Below are 14,613 nucleotides of genomic sequence, written 5' to 3'. Positions count from 1 at the left end.
GCAAGCAAACAATAAAACATGAAGATTTCATGCTCCGGCAGCCGGGGAGCGCTCAACGCAGAGTATCTCCCTAGAGGGTTTTAGCCACAATAGGTACAAACCACGGCCTAAGCACGAGGCCATTACAAAAGCTAGAGCAGCGTAGGCTCCCAAATCACAGCAAAATGAGACAAGTTCGTTAGCAGGGCATCGAGACCGCATCAGTATAGCGGGTCGACGACGGGCGCAGGGCAGCCTCCTAGGTTCTGGAGGCAATCTTCAGGGACACCACAAGCACGTCCAAGCAGCTGGAGATCTTGGACACACCAGGCAGGGGCAGCGATAGGTTCCGGTGCAGCAACCGAAGGAGTAGCCGGAGTGGCAGACGTGACCATCGAGGCAGTGTCGTCGATATCGCCGGCTGTCGCAGTCAGGGTGGAGGAGCTGCGGCTCGAGCTCGAGGTGGTGACGGCGTCAAGCTTCCGCTTCTTGATCCGAACAGCAGCAGCAGCCACCGTCTCCCTGTTGGGGAGTTCGTTGGCGCGGAGACGGATGCTGCGGCGTTTACCATCGTCCAGGAGCTGAGGCATGACCTCTTCAGGAGCCTCGTGGCAGAGGAGGTCAGGCTCCGCATCCTCCACCTCAAGCTCTGGCTCCTCCGGGATGGGTGCCAACGGAAGCTTCAGTGGCGATCCCGGCGCAAGCAGTACAGGAGGGTGCAGTTCAGCAAGGGAGATCATGACAGGGTGTTCAGCGGGGACCTGCAGTGGCGAGGAGGCAGTTGGCAGCAGAGTAGCGGTTGTTGCCGCCGGTGGTGCCTCCTCGAGGCCGAGACGCAGCAGCGGCATCGGGATAGCCACATTGGCCACTAAGGACGCCTTGCTCCAGGTGCTGGCGAACGGATCCGGTCCGACATGGGGAATGTCGAGGTCGAGCTCGTCGAAGTCCGGCATCTTAGGCGACACAGGCGCCGGTGCGGCAGGCAGCACCAGGACAGCGAGGTCGGCATCGAGGGCGGCCACCGGAGCAGGCGGCACCGGCACCGTAGGCGCCTCCAGAGCCGCTGGCGCAGAAGGCACAGGAGCGTGGGAGTCACCTCCACGCGTGAAGACGGGGTGGGGTCGGCCGTTGCAGAGCATGTAGGCGTCCTTGACGGAGATGTTCACCGGCGGGGGTGCGCCGTGGCCGGCGGCGAGGATGTCGATGGAGCAGGTGATGTTGCGCGTGGCTCCCACCGCAGCAATTTGGTGGAGGAACCCGACAGTGGCGGAAAAGAGGTTGACGATGAACATTCCCTGGTCCCCCCGAATGTCGGCCCTGTATGGCTGGATGGGGATCTTGTAGAGCCCCTGCTCCCCCGTCTTCTCCAATCGTGCGGATCTCGAAGAAGAACCCACAGCACAAGCTGAAGGAGACAGTGGTTGGCTTGGAAATCAAAGGCTTGGCGTGTACCTCAGGGTAGTAGAGCTGTCCGCGGTCGCGGCCGACGGGGATCGGCAGCATGTTGCCCAGCGACATGTATGCGCGCTGGACAGCAGGGCCATCCAGGTAGGCGGTGCCGAGGGCATGCTGGACGCCGGGCTGCCCAGGTGCCGCCAGGATGGCAGGGTGCTCCCCACACATAGGCACTGCCGCATCTGGGGGAGCAGGGGCATCCCCAGAGACAGCAGCAGTGGGAGCCGCAACGCCAGCCGGCGGTTGGGCGCCCGGACTGGGAGGCGGGCCATCCAAGTCGGAGTCGAAATCCTCAAAGTGCTCGACGTGGAGGATCTCAATCTGGGCCACCGCACCGAGGCCGGCATGGTTCTTGATGTACTCCTCGAAGGGGATGTCAGCGGCCCCCTCCACCTTAACCGTCATGAGCACCGCGGAGAAGTCAGCGCCCTGAACGCAGACAGGGTCGACGAGGTGCGTGTTGACGTAGGGCCCGGCGGTGAAGATGATGCGCTCGCGGTTCCAGTGCTCCATGGGGTAGTCGCGGATGGCGATGGCGATGGCGATGGCGATGAAGGCTTCATGCTCGAACTGGAACCGGTTGGGCGTCTCGGTGTGGTGTTCTAGGAGGACAGTGTGCTCACGTCCTTGGAAGGGTGCCAACAACATGGCCTGCTCCCTTGCAACATTGCTTTCGAACATGATGAGGGCAGCACCATAAGAGGAGGGAGCGAGGGTTACCCGGGGGTTCCCAAGGCATGGCAAATGTGGCTCGCAGGCGACGGCAGCGGGGTCGACGAGGCCGTAAGCAAGGTGCGCAAAACGCTGCATGCGCACCGGAGGCATGAATGTTGGCCCAGCTCACAATCTAACTAAATACTCGCTCACCTGACTCTACCGAGAAGACGATGGACATAAGAGAATTAACACACAAGCACGTACAGACTCTAGACACCATACTGAAGTACTACGACACACGCACTAGCACCTTGCTTCACTTTTATCACTCGCGCACACACTGTAGGATTAAATAGCACACACACTGTGCTGCACACCACCCACTCACGCACGCACAGCACCCTAGCACTAGCCACACGTCCTCACGTCTCTGGCCGCACGAACCGGACAAATCTGATGACCACGTTCTGTATGCAGGCTTTCGAGGTGATCACCACTAATCCTACTTGACCAAGTAAGCACCTTCTTGGCCCTGAAAAATAGTACCACCAACGCTCACCTGCATGCACAACACTCTCCACTCCACGAAGATCTTGGGGCTCCTCTCGTGCACACCTGGTCCAGCGCACCTCCTCAACATGCACTAAGCCATGCCGGCAGCAGATCACTACATCCGTAGTCTCGCAGCACACCCTGCTGTTCTACACGCATACTGGACGTGCACACTAACACACATACGGCTGCACGACTCAGCTGAACATACTAACACAAAAAACGCACACTTAACTCACAAACACTAAACTGATCAAGATTAACTCTAACAATGAAGACGTCGACCGTGTCCGAGCGCTGAAGGTCCTCCTCGCATCGACCTCGCCTCGTCCCCTACATCCTCCGCATCGTCATCCGCCGGCAGCATTTCCTCAATAGCAGAGGAGGAATCTCACCCTCCTCAAGAGGCTACTCCGAGGGACCAGACAGCGGCTACTCCGACGAGAGTTTCCGTCCTGAAACCGCTAGCTTCCCTTCCATCGAGAGAATGAGTGACCTCGATCCCGCCGCCCTGGCCATCGTCGCCACCACCCCGCCTAGCCCCTCGCCCCACACTCGCCGCATCCTTCACCGCCGACACCCTCCTAGCCCCTCTCCTCCGCCGATCGGACGCCCGACCCTGCCACCTCTAGCTTCACCTCCTCCCGCGCCCCCCAGTGGTCTCATGCCGCCAACCCCGCCGCCGGTGCCCCACTCTCGCCAGGAGAAGCCTTCCGTGACTATTGCTTGCGGAACTTCCACTCACCTGTCTTTGAGCCCCTCCTTGCTACCTCGCCCCTGATCGAGCTCACTGAGCTTTGAGCTACCCCGTACCCTCGCCTCCCTTCCTGTAACCTTGCATGGATGCGGAACACTCTTAGGTACTGGCTGGGCAGGCCTGCCTGCGCCGACCTTGTTGCCCCCTGTCTGTTCCGGGTTTTCGTCTCCCGGCGGTCCATCGCCAAGTTCATCCTCACCCTCGGCGATCTCCACCATGGGCCGGTGAAGGTGCGCTTCTTCGTGGATGCTGCGGCGGCCTCGGCGTCCTTCCCTTCACCGGCTATCCCGGTGCCTGCAATACCCCTTCCGGTGGACATCGACGCTGAGCCGGTCAGCCCGTGTGGCACGCTGCCCGATGGACCGCGCCAGCCGGTTGCTTCCCGGTCACCTGTCTGCGTTGCTCCTGAGGGAGCGGGGCAGCTGCGGCGCGGTTGCCAGGCGACGGGGCAAGCCATCACGTCAGCCTTACTGCTTCGCGCCACGTGCGCCCCCTGGTGGACGGCTGCTCCCGGTGCACACCTGCGCTTGAATCACCGCCGCTGCTTCCGCTGCCTCGCCTTGGATCACCACAATGCTGCGTGCCAAGACCCCATTCGCTGTCGTCGCTGCTGGAGGTCGGGCCATATCGCCCGCCATTGCAAAATGCCCAGGCTCCCCTTTGACGGCTCGTCCTCCGGCCACACCTCCCCTTGGCTCACGTCACTCCGCCCCTCGGTGACGTCCTTGGGCTCCGACCCTCCTCCACCACCGCCACCTGTGGGTAAATTGTGCAACCCCCCACTTGGTCATATGACTCATATCGATCAATGGCCTAAAAACTTTGAGAGGTGACACATGCGCTTGCTGCCGAATGAGTGATTGGCTTAGCACTCAGCAGATTACCTTTGAGATTTGGAGTTCAACACTCCACGGAGTTGTATCACCACCTCAGCTCACCGGACATGTACAGTACACACCACAGATCAGTGAGCTGACAAACCTTTAACAGCTACTAAACTTTATCAACCCTCTCATCTCATCTCACCCTCTCTACAAGCCTCCCTCAAGTCTTAACTCAGGAAAGAAAATTGAAAGGAAAACAAAAAGATCGTGTACTTCTAGCGCTATTGCTACGTCTACACATTTGAGGACTTCAGAGTCCTCCCAAGCCGCCTTCCTGCTTCTGTCCGGCTCCCACGCTGACGCTGCTGCCGCTGTTCTTCCTGGTGACCCTGATGTACAGGAAGACGACGACCACGACCGCCGCGGCGAACCCGACGAGGATCACGTCCGCGCCCGCCACCGACCGGTCGGGCCTTCCGCCTCCGCCGGGCCGCGACGCGCTGGCGCGCCCGGCCACCGAGCCCGGCGGCTCGGCGATGCCCAGCAGCGGCCTGGGCACCGCCACCGCCACCGCGGCCACCGCGTCGCCAAGAACCGCCACGAGGAGGAGCCATGGCAGCGACACGAAGCTGCAGCGGCTCGCCATTGCACAGAAAGCTTGCAAAACTCTCTCGCGGCTTGCTCCAGAGCTGGGTGATGGGTTTGTATGCCAACCCTTCAAGAACAGAGTTGCGGGAGGTGCGTGAGAGTGCAGGTGCGGTGGGGTGTATATATATCGTCAGGGGCCAGTGGGCGGCTGGAGACCGGAGGGAGCGACGTGGAAGACGAAGAGCTAGCATGGGGGGACCAAGGTCTCGTGCCCGGCTGGCGCATGAGAATCTGAGGGGGGTGGTGCGCAGTGAGCTGGTTGTTGACGGGATTCTGCCGCGACGCTGCTGCCCCGCTCCTGCTTGTTGTTGGATTGGTTGGATGGTTGAACGGGAGGAGGTCGGCATCGGGGGAGACTGTCCCGGTGAGGGTGGGATGCAGGATGCTGTCCGCTGGGGGCTGTGCATCCTTTTGACGGCTCACTGCTGTAAACGTTGAAGCTGCAGCATGCATGTTTGGTTGTTCGGTGGATGGAACACGCTTTTGGTCCAGGCGTCCGGCACCTACACTGCTCCGTATGGATCATACGATTTTAAAAAGCCTTTCTGCTCGTCCAGCAGCAACTTTTCACGGCTTTGTGTTTGACCTTGTGGCTACAAAGTTTGGTGCTAGCTTATGAGTAACCAGTACGAATGTGGGCGTCCCGAGTGTGCATTGCCATAGGATCTCCAGGGATCGTATCCAATGTGATGTGAAACTGACCAAACAAAAAAAAGGGTGATGGTAAAAGGCAACCTTTCCATGCCACTTTACCACTAAATACACTATGTAGCATAAACTAATAAAGCTATCTACTATTAAAAGTTACCAGCTTTTGTTGCCTGCATCGTTGAGCTGCTACTGGTACTATTACTTCAACCCCAAGTCATCAGTCACAGGGTCTATTAAGGCATCTTCACTAATAAAGCTGCTATTGAACAGACTAGACTGCGAGGCACATGCAAGCTGCATCGCGGCCTCGGCAGTTTGTGCGGCAGCATCTTGTCCGCTACACGAGAACCCGCCGGCACCCGGCAGGGCTGCTCCACCGGCCTCGGGCCAGGAGGGGAGCAGCGGAGCAAGGGCGTCGCAGGGCGTGCGGGCGGAAGCCAAGCAGGAGCACGGCTCCGGCAGCACAGGTGCGTGGAGCCTCGACTGAGCCGGCAGCGTGCGTGTTCGGCGCGGGCGGCTGGCGATCTGCATCGTCAGGGCACTCGATCGAGGGCGGTCATGTGGTTGGTGATCGTGTCCAGAAAAATGATGAACGGGCCAGAAGGGAAGATGCAGACACCGGTCGGAGAATCAAACAGCGACCCCCCTGGCTGTGCTGTGCTGTGCAGGGGAAGTCGGTTGACAGAGGCGGCACACGGGTCCAAAACATTGATCAGGCGTTCAGGCCATCCAAGCGACAGGCATCAATCAAAATCTTCACATTTTCTTGCCATGTACATATTACAATCCATATTGATATGAAGTGACACTGGGAGCAACACATCATCGCGCACCCACGCAGTCAAGCAGAAGCATATGCATGTGTTTTTTCACCTCCTTTTTTCTTTTGTGAGACCAGGCAGCAGATGCTTGTGTTCAAAGAGACGGTCAAAGGTGCAGATGACAAGGGCCAAGGTCGGAACGGAATCTTCCGCCAACCAAATCATTCTTAAGAAGACTGCACTGAACTTCTGATTCACCGAAATTATTAGCTGCTGTGGGTGTGTATGGCCCTCGCATAGACTAACATACACGCCACGTAACGGAATGTTACCCAAAAAAAACAGAGGGATCGTCAACAAGAAAAAGGAAAGAGCCCTATTGTGACTCAAAATTTGTTTTGGTGCGTCTTTACATCAGTAACAGTTTCAAAATTGATGGATATCTTGTGGTATCAACAGCGCCTCATAGTCATCCACCATGACCTGTCAACAAACGAAACAGTCAAGAAAATTTATGCACAACAAAATAGTTAAGACAAGATCGTGAATTTATGCACAAGTGAATGATTGAGGCTGGATTTTTTCCTTAATCTAAAAAAAAAGTTGAGACAAGATGGTATGTAATGGAGGTATCTACCTTGTATTTCCGACCATGAAATGTGTACTCAACAAGTAACAGCTTCGGATCTCCAGGACAAGGATCGTAGAAGCCCATTATTCCAGACTTCTTTATCCCCTCGTGAAGCTGCAGGTGGCAGACAAAGAACATTCAGTGTCAGATAACGAGACAGATATTTGCTAGCATTCCTTGGAGAAACGTGAAACAGAAGCTAGTAAAAGGGAGTACGTTTCAACCTATTTGCAAGACGCAAAACCAATGGCAAATTTGCAAATGCCCCTAATATATTAGTCATCCAATGGAACCAGTAACCAGTAAAATAATAGCACAGATACCATGCAAAAAAACAATTATGCTATATTGCCGAATTTGCTAGGTTAAAGGTTCAACTCTCAGATAAAAACACTTGTCAGCAATGTAACTCGAATGTACCTTGAGCTGGCCAGCCTCGGTAACGAGGAAGTTCAGTGGGATGGTCACATCAAATACTTGTGAAGCGACATCATCATTTATCTCATTCAATTCACTGCTCTCTTTGATTTTTCTGCGATTACCATACAGAGCCTTGGTAATAACCAACCCATTGTTCTCTAGCTGTCTATTCTTCTTACGGTTGGAGACAGGTTCCAGCAATTTTTGAGCTTTTTTAGCTGCCTTTCTGGCTTCAGTTAGCTACACAGGAAAAAGACATCTTCAGTTACTTGTCCATTCTTTAACACTCAAGAATGGAAAAGCAATGCAGTTAGTGAATTATTGAAAACATATATACAAGGTGAGAGAAACCACGATTTGGTTAGAAAGGTGAAAGGCACGCTGCCTATATGTGTAAAATATGCATACCAGTTAAAATAGCATGCGACAACCAAACTTCGGTGATTGTTCCGAAACAAAAAAAATACATTAAAGTGCAAACAGGAAAGTACAATGAATCCCTCATCCCTTTATGTGCATCCTCCTTTTAAGATTCGCAAGAATGTGAATACACACAATAACCTCAGGTTACCTGTGTAGATAAGCCTTCCATCTTTTCAAGTGTCTTCTGCTTTTCTCGCTTAAGGTAGTAAGGCTTTACAACATATGTCTGTTAAAAAAAATAAGAGGCCACAACTAGGCTTTAGCTAACAGATGCGATTAAGGTGGAAAAGGTAAGATAGCAGGACTACTCATATATAGAACTGCAAGACATCAAGAATAGAACTGAGTCAGGAACAGAACCTGAAGCAGAAAATATAGTGTTGAAGGAATAGCAAATGCACTGGTAACAAATAATGCGTTTGAATCAGTCGAAAGCAAGACCTGCAGAATCAAGCAGAAGTCAGTGAAAATTGAACAGAGAATGACATTAGGAAAACATGGTAACAAAACCTCCAGATGTATCATAGGCCTCAATAGTTCAATACTGAAAGCAAATAAAATCGTGTTGCGTTGCTTCAATCTTTGTGACATAGTTATATACTATCAGATAAACAAAACACATGAAAGCCAGGAGAGACTCCAAGGTGGAACAGCTCCACTTACTGGGATAATTAACTTTTGACCAGCACGATGTAACTCAAATCTCCAAGAGACACCCTACACCAGATATGAAGGAATTCAGAGCACAAAATAGATAAAAGAACATGGCAAGCTGTCAAACTACAAGGAAAGATCAGTTCTGATGAAATACGTTAATCGATAAAAGTTTTCTACATAATATCATGAGAAGAAAACTAGTTAAGATTATCAATTTAGAGACAACAGAGGCCATCAAAGAAAAAACTACATCATGGTTGCTCCTCAAAACAGTATGGTAAGATCTCTTATGGAACACTGTCTATCTAAACTGGATAGATATGGTAACGTCTCTTAGCAAATATCATTAATGCAGTCTGCACCAACAGTATAGCACAAGTTCGAGAAGCAAAGTGACAAACTGATAACACATAGGACAAGGGACCATAGAAAAAAAGCAATCACCTGAATTCCAATGTTATACATCATCCTTACAGTACTAAATTCTGATATCCGCCTCCCTCCTCCAATTTCAAAATCAAGGGCCGTGCTGCAAGGGAACAGTTCAAAAAAATAACAGTAGGTAACAAACTCATATAAAATTGCATGTTCTATAGCCTGAAATAATGGTACCTTCCAACTCTACCAGCAACGCGAGCATGAGACTTGGAGGAGAAGCGATGGATGTAATAAGCAGATGCGCCAAAGAAATTAGTTCCAAACTGAGGAAGGAAAGAAAAGGTAATTAATAATTGCGACAACCTCAAAAGGAAAGCATCAGATGTTGGCCTGACATTAGAGGTGAAAAAAAATAAAACAGGTAGCTCTTGAAGGCAGAAGGCATTACGAATTTACAACCATGAAATAAATGTGTTTTTTGTTCTGAAGGCCCCACACCAAATACAAGCGAGACAATATGTGTTTCTTGTTTTCAAGGCTCCACACTAAATAAAATGCAAGGCAGTGCTGAAGTTAAACAGAAAATTGCATATGCTTCTTTCTCTAAGTACTATTTGTTCCTGGTCTTGAAGACCTTTGCACCATTTGTTTTGTAAGTACTTTGTATGCATTACCCTATACCAATGATATGACCATTTCAGTAGAGGTGGTAACGGATCATGGCCCTAGTGCTCTCTTCACAATCCAACTTGGCCCTTATGTATATTTAGCTCAAAATTGAATAAGATTAGAGCCCGGCCCTTAGATTATCTAGGCTAAAATTTAGGGCCCTTTACCACCCCTAAGTAGGGCCCCACCATACTGTTATCCTAAAAATGAACTATATGGTGGCAAAGGACACTTCTAGTCGCTCCTTAATCCTACTCATATACTGACTATAGATACTTTGACCAACCAGCTAGCTTCAGAACAGAATGGGAAGCTTTTGAAATAACTACAGCAAGTACACTTCTTCAAATGTTCCAAAGAGATCGATGCGGCTATTCAAAAGAAAGTAAGATCATATATACTTATGTACAGAACACTAAGATCACAACTAAACTAAATGTATCTGGCGTCAACCATGCATTTCTAAAAAATTGTCAACAGTTACAAAATTGTTTGAATTGTCGTTAAAATTTACCTTTATTTCTCCTGTTGCAGTTCTTTTTTCATCCTTCTTTTGCCATCCAACAGAAATACTTGATTCATCACCAAGGACTAGCTGTATCTGGAGTTTGATGAAAAAAGAAAGCAATAGACACAAGGGGGGAAATGACATCAGCTTACCTGCACAAAAAAATATATGTGCAGTAGATAAACTATCACCCTAGTCCTAATATCGCAGCTGTAACAAAAAAGATAGCAGGTAACAAACATCTTGCTGAAATCCCTTACAAGAGAATAAAAAAGATATAAAGGAAGATACATCTTGGACGTCTATAGCACTTGAAAAATTCTAACGTGCAATATGTGCAGGTCATACTGTAACTTATCCAGCATTAAGATCTTATTCTGGACATACCTATGAGGCCTAAACTTATGCATTAACTATGTAACTGTAAAGTTAACAGTTGATGTCCGTTCTAGACATGAATCAAATTTAATATAAGGCCTGAATTCATACTAAAAGCTTGCCTAGCTTCAGCAATCCTTTTTAGCTGGAAGCTTTACATCTCAACTAAAAAAATTCCTTTTAAACTGAACATGATGCTTCACATAGTAATGTATATAAGTAACAGAACTGAAGTCATTGTTTCAGCATATATTACTGAAATCATGGATCACTACCATGTACATATGACCATCATTATATTAAAGAGTGGCAAGTAACTTTTACATAGATATGTATCGTGCACATGAGAAAAGCATTTGAGTGTAAGGTGTCATACATTCCCAACAGCATTTTCAGATAGTTGGCGAGTCCAAGCATTTGACAGGTTGATAGATCCATCTCTTAAAGAAACAGCAAGTCCAGAAGTTGCTGTAGAATGTGGTGAAATTTGACTGAAGTACACAATGTTGATGAATTACAATTTGCAGCATGCAAGAAAGTAGTAATGGATGAAAAGATATGGGATGACATTCTCACCGAAATGTCTGCATGCCAATAACAGAGCGTAGTCCAGCTGTTGCCATAAAATCGATATGGGAAACAGAAGACAACTGGTGCCGCAGCACAGTACTTGCTGCTCCAGTTCCAGCTGAGCCATTGACAACCAAATTCCCGCCAACAATGACAGTATTTTGCTTGGACACTGGCAACTCAACTTCACTAGACATTCCCATTCTATCCATGTCCAAAACAAATGACTAAATAACTGTACTGTCTACAATTATTCATATAATATCTAAAGAAGTAATTGAAGGACATGATATGTCAAGAGGTTCTAAAGTACAAACAAATTGCTAAAGTGACAACATATGTTGTTGGAAGTTAGAAAAATGTTGAGCACCAAAAGAAAAATGAAAAAAACAAAACATGAAAGGTAAGCTGCAGTCAGCCATAGCTGGTTCCCAGCACCCAGTGATCAACCTCCTAATAAATGGTTTGCTTCCCTGTTTTATATAACTCTAACTTAGATATAAGCGGTTAAGCATTCATAACTGGAATGCTATCAAAAGAAGCGCAAGTGGTAGTTATGCACATAAATTAGTTAACGCTACTAATCAGTTAAGAAAAGAACTTATATGTGCCAGTACGAAAAATGTATACGGACTAAACATAGTCCACAAATACAAATGCTGAAGGATGCAAAATAGCACGTGATGATTTCATCATCAAAATTACATTAACATTTGAGGTTTACAAGTAATAAATTACTAAGCAATTTTACCATAATGCAACTGTGAATTAAACAAGAGAATAGTTGCACATTATTATCGTAATTCTTAGCAGCTTCCCAATAATGTGACTAGACAAAAGAGTACAGGCATATATACTAAAATAGAATACACAATGTACCCTTTCATGATGCCATCACCATCTAAATATTGTGGCACCGAGAAATTAGCAATGATTGAGCCATTGGGTCGAGCATGCACGAGAAGTTTTTCTTCCTCCTTGCGCCGCCGCAGTCGTTCCAACTGTTCTCTAATTTCCTCTGGTTTAGTTAGCTTGGGACCAAGTTCCAGGCCAGAATTTAAACCTTCCATACCATAGATGTCATAAATCTGTCTTTTGTTCTCATCGGATAGTATCTCATATGCATCGCGTATTCGTTGGAAATTTTCAGTTGCTACTTCCTTCATCTGGACAATCACAGATGAAAATGAAGAAGGATACTAGTCAGTTCAGCAAGCACTAATGCAAACAGCAGATGACTAGTTCAACAAAATACATATTCATGTGTGCAAGAATCTAACTAACCGCATAATGTTTTTTTTATTACTTGAAATATAGGTGAGGAGTACACTAGAAACACCTGATGGCATCTGCCAAGTTACCTACACAGTATGTCAATCAGGAATGCAGGATTCATCGTAATAATATTCATAGAATCGTATCCGAGAAAAGCTGAAAGTTTTATTTTGATCACATAATAACAAATTCCTTCTCTAAATAAATAAGAAATTCCTGATTCCTAAATAAGAACAGATGTAATAACCCATGCGGAGTAGGACACCAACCATGGTGCTAGCCATTAAACCCATGGGCTCCTCAGGGAATAGAAACATAAGTGGCCCACAACTTGCAATATATTCCAATTCCCCAGTGCACCATCAACTGGTCGCAAACCTTAACATAGGCACAAAATACAGAGTTTCATGTGCCCTGCAACATTTTGGGAACAAAACTAACATAGAACCAGTGCCAAAGTGCACACTTATCCAGACTGATATGTCTATTTCTACCACTAGTCTGATGCTACTAGGCATATCTTCAGACACAATCAAATAGACACATGAACAAATAAAACCACATTGCATTCTCACACATATTGCCAAACCCTTACCCTTGATCTCGTGTCAGAAGAGAGGAAAATCATTTTTGGTTTCTAACTATCATCACAAACATTTAAAAGGTAGAACTTCAAACAAGCATAGCATGACAGCAATGACAGTGTGTACTGACCAAACCGCATTCCAGTAGTAACATAGCACTTGGGTCTAGCTAAACCCGACTGCCGCACCACAACCCAGCTCCGAACGGAGCACGGAGCGGGAACCCTAAGCTAAGCAGTTCGAGCCAATCGAATCGCATGGAAAAAGGGCGGCGGCTCTACCTGGGGGTCCTGGTACTTGTCGGGGTGGTAGATTTGCGCGTACTGGCGGTACGCCCTGCGGATTTCCTCGTCGGAGGCGTCTGGCGAGAGGTGGAGCAGCGCGTAGAGCTCCCTCCCGTCCTCCGGCTCCGGCGTCGACGCCATCCCGTCGTGCGGCGGTGGCGGCTTGCTGCTCCCTCGGCAGCCCGTGGAGGGGACTTTTTTTTTATTCCGGACGCGAGGGTTTATGCAGAATTTGTTTTCCCCCGTTCTCTTGCAGACGGAGTTGAGCTTTGCTTACGCTGTCGGTAATGATGCTTTGTTTTTTTTTTTTGAGGAAATGGTGCTTCTACTTCTGCAGCAAGAAGCAGCCTGGGGTTGTAGTGTTGGCTCTCCTTTCCGTTTTCCTCACTACGTCAGCCAGCCAGTTGCTCGCAGAAACGCATTCCTGGGCTGTATGCTGAGGATCTTGCTTGGATCCGCTGGCACGCAACACCACTGACCCGGTCCACCGGCCCAGTGTGGCCCAACGATACAGCGGGCCACACAGCAGCGCGATGCATGCCTGCATGAGCCATCTGGGCAACTCTCTCTGTCTACACATATACTAGAGCATAGGCCGTAGGCATGAGCCACAGCCGTTTGTTTGGTAGGCTGGGCCCCGTTTAGATCGCTTCCAAATTTCAAATTTTTACGCTCTCTCCATCACATCAATTTTGGGACACATGCATTGAGCAGTAAATGTATGTAAAAAAAATAACTAATTGCACAGTTTAATTGTACATCACGAGACGAATCTTTTAAGCCTAGTTAGTCCATAATTAGATAAAATTTGTCAAATACAAACGAAAGTGCTACAGTATCAAAAAGTTTCAAATGTTATAAAAACTTTTCAATCTAAACGCCCCCCTGGTTGTGATCGGTAGGCTGCACCAGGGCAACTTATATAGTGCAGGCATGTTTGTTTGGTAGGCTTGTTAGGACCCTCCAGATTTGCATAGTGTGTTTTTGGCCCGGTACGGCCTGCACTACCGGAAACGCGATCGACCTGCGTCTCCGGTAAAGCAGCATGCATTGTACCCCGGCTGGCCAATTTTGGTGGGCCCTGATTGGCCACCCGAATCTTCTCACCGCCGGTACTCAATCGCCATGGAGGAAGTGCTCCCCACCGTCGGAGGAGCTCGCCCGCGCGGCAGGCTCGGTGTAGCCGGCGGAGGCCGCGAAGCCGGTGTCTCGCTCGCGCGCTGCGGCCGGACGCCGGCAGAGTTTGCCTGCGCGGCGATCTCGACGCAGCCAGCCCCGCGCGGCCGGCGGCCCTCACCCGCCCGCTGCGGAGCTTGCCCACGCGGCCGGCGCGGCCAGCAGAGCTCGCCCATGCAGCCAGCTCGATGTGGCCGTAGTGCTCCCCCGCACGCTGGCGGAGCGCCCGCGCGGCGGCTCGACGCGACCAGCAGAGCTCGCCCACACGGCCGGCTCAGCGCTCCCTGCACGTCGGCGGAGCTCGCCGGCGGAGCTCGCCCACGCTGCTGGCTCGGAGCTCCCCCGCACGCGGCCACTGGTATCTCGCGCTACTCCT

At 49.6% G+C, this 14,613-nt stretch overlaps 2 protein-coding genes across 2 annotated transcripts; both read right to left on the bottom strand.

The window, feature by feature from the left end:
- Window positions 1–4,306: 4,306 nt before the first annotated feature.
- LOC112873606 lies at window positions 4,307–4,870 on the bottom strand. The gene has a single exon (XM_025936617.1). The coding sequence runs from the start codon at window positions 4,868–4,870 to the stop codon at window positions 4,535–4,537; it is 336 nt and encodes a 111-aa protein (XP_025792402.1). The 3' UTR covers window positions 4,307–4,534.
- A 1,392-nt stretch (window positions 4,871–6,262) lies between these two features.
- LOC112877410 (chaperone protein dnaJ 13) lies at window positions 6,263–13,367 on the bottom strand. The gene is made up of 14 exons (XM_025941709.1): window positions 13,295–13,367; window positions 13,059–13,232; window positions 11,798–12,084; window positions 10,925–11,122; window positions 10,725–10,839; window positions 9,977–10,063; window positions 9,028–9,116; window positions 8,860–8,944; window positions 8,422–8,475; window positions 8,119–8,199; window positions 7,907–7,984; window positions 7,336–7,575; window positions 6,922–7,029; window positions 6,263–6,767 (listed from the first exon to the last, which is right to left on the bottom strand). Exons 2-14 carry the CDS (start codon window positions 13,200–13,202, stop codon window positions 6,711–6,713), a joined length of 1,623 nt encoding a protein of 540 aa, XP_025797494.1. The 5' UTR covers window positions 13,203–13,232; window positions 13,295–13,367; the 3' UTR covers window positions 6,263–6,710.
- Window positions 13,368–14,613: the final 1,246 nt, after the last annotated feature.

Source organism: Panicum hallii, chromosome 9 (genome assembly GCF_002211085.1).
Source record: "Panicum hallii strain FIL2 chromosome 9, PHallii_v3.1, whole genome shotgun sequence".
Lineage (NCBI taxonomy): Eukaryota > Viridiplantae > Streptophyta > Magnoliopsida > Poales > Poaceae > Panicum > Panicum hallii.
The sequence above is the reverse complement of the archived record's forward strand: the minus strand, read 5'-3'. Positions and strand labels throughout refer to the sequence as shown.

Excerpts from the sequence above, each read along its gene's own strand:
- LOC112873606 (XM_025936617.1), bottom strand. The coding sequence starts at position 4,870 with ATGGCGAGCCGCTGCAGCTTCGTGTCGCTGCCATGGCTCCTCCTCGTG.
- LOC112877410 (XM_025941709.1), bottom strand. The coding sequence starts at position 13,202 with ATGGCGTCGACGCCGGAGCCGGAGGACGGGAGGGAGCTCTACGCGCTG. Across the intron at positions 10,840-10,924 it reads ATTGGCATGCAGACATTTCG|TCAAATTTCACCACATTCTA; the intron begins GTGAGAATGTCA and ends TGTGTACTTCAG. Across the intron at positions 8,476-8,859 it reads TGTATAACATTGGAATTCAG|GGTGTCTCTTGGAGATTTGA; the intron begins GTGATTGCTTTT and ends TATCTGGTGTAG.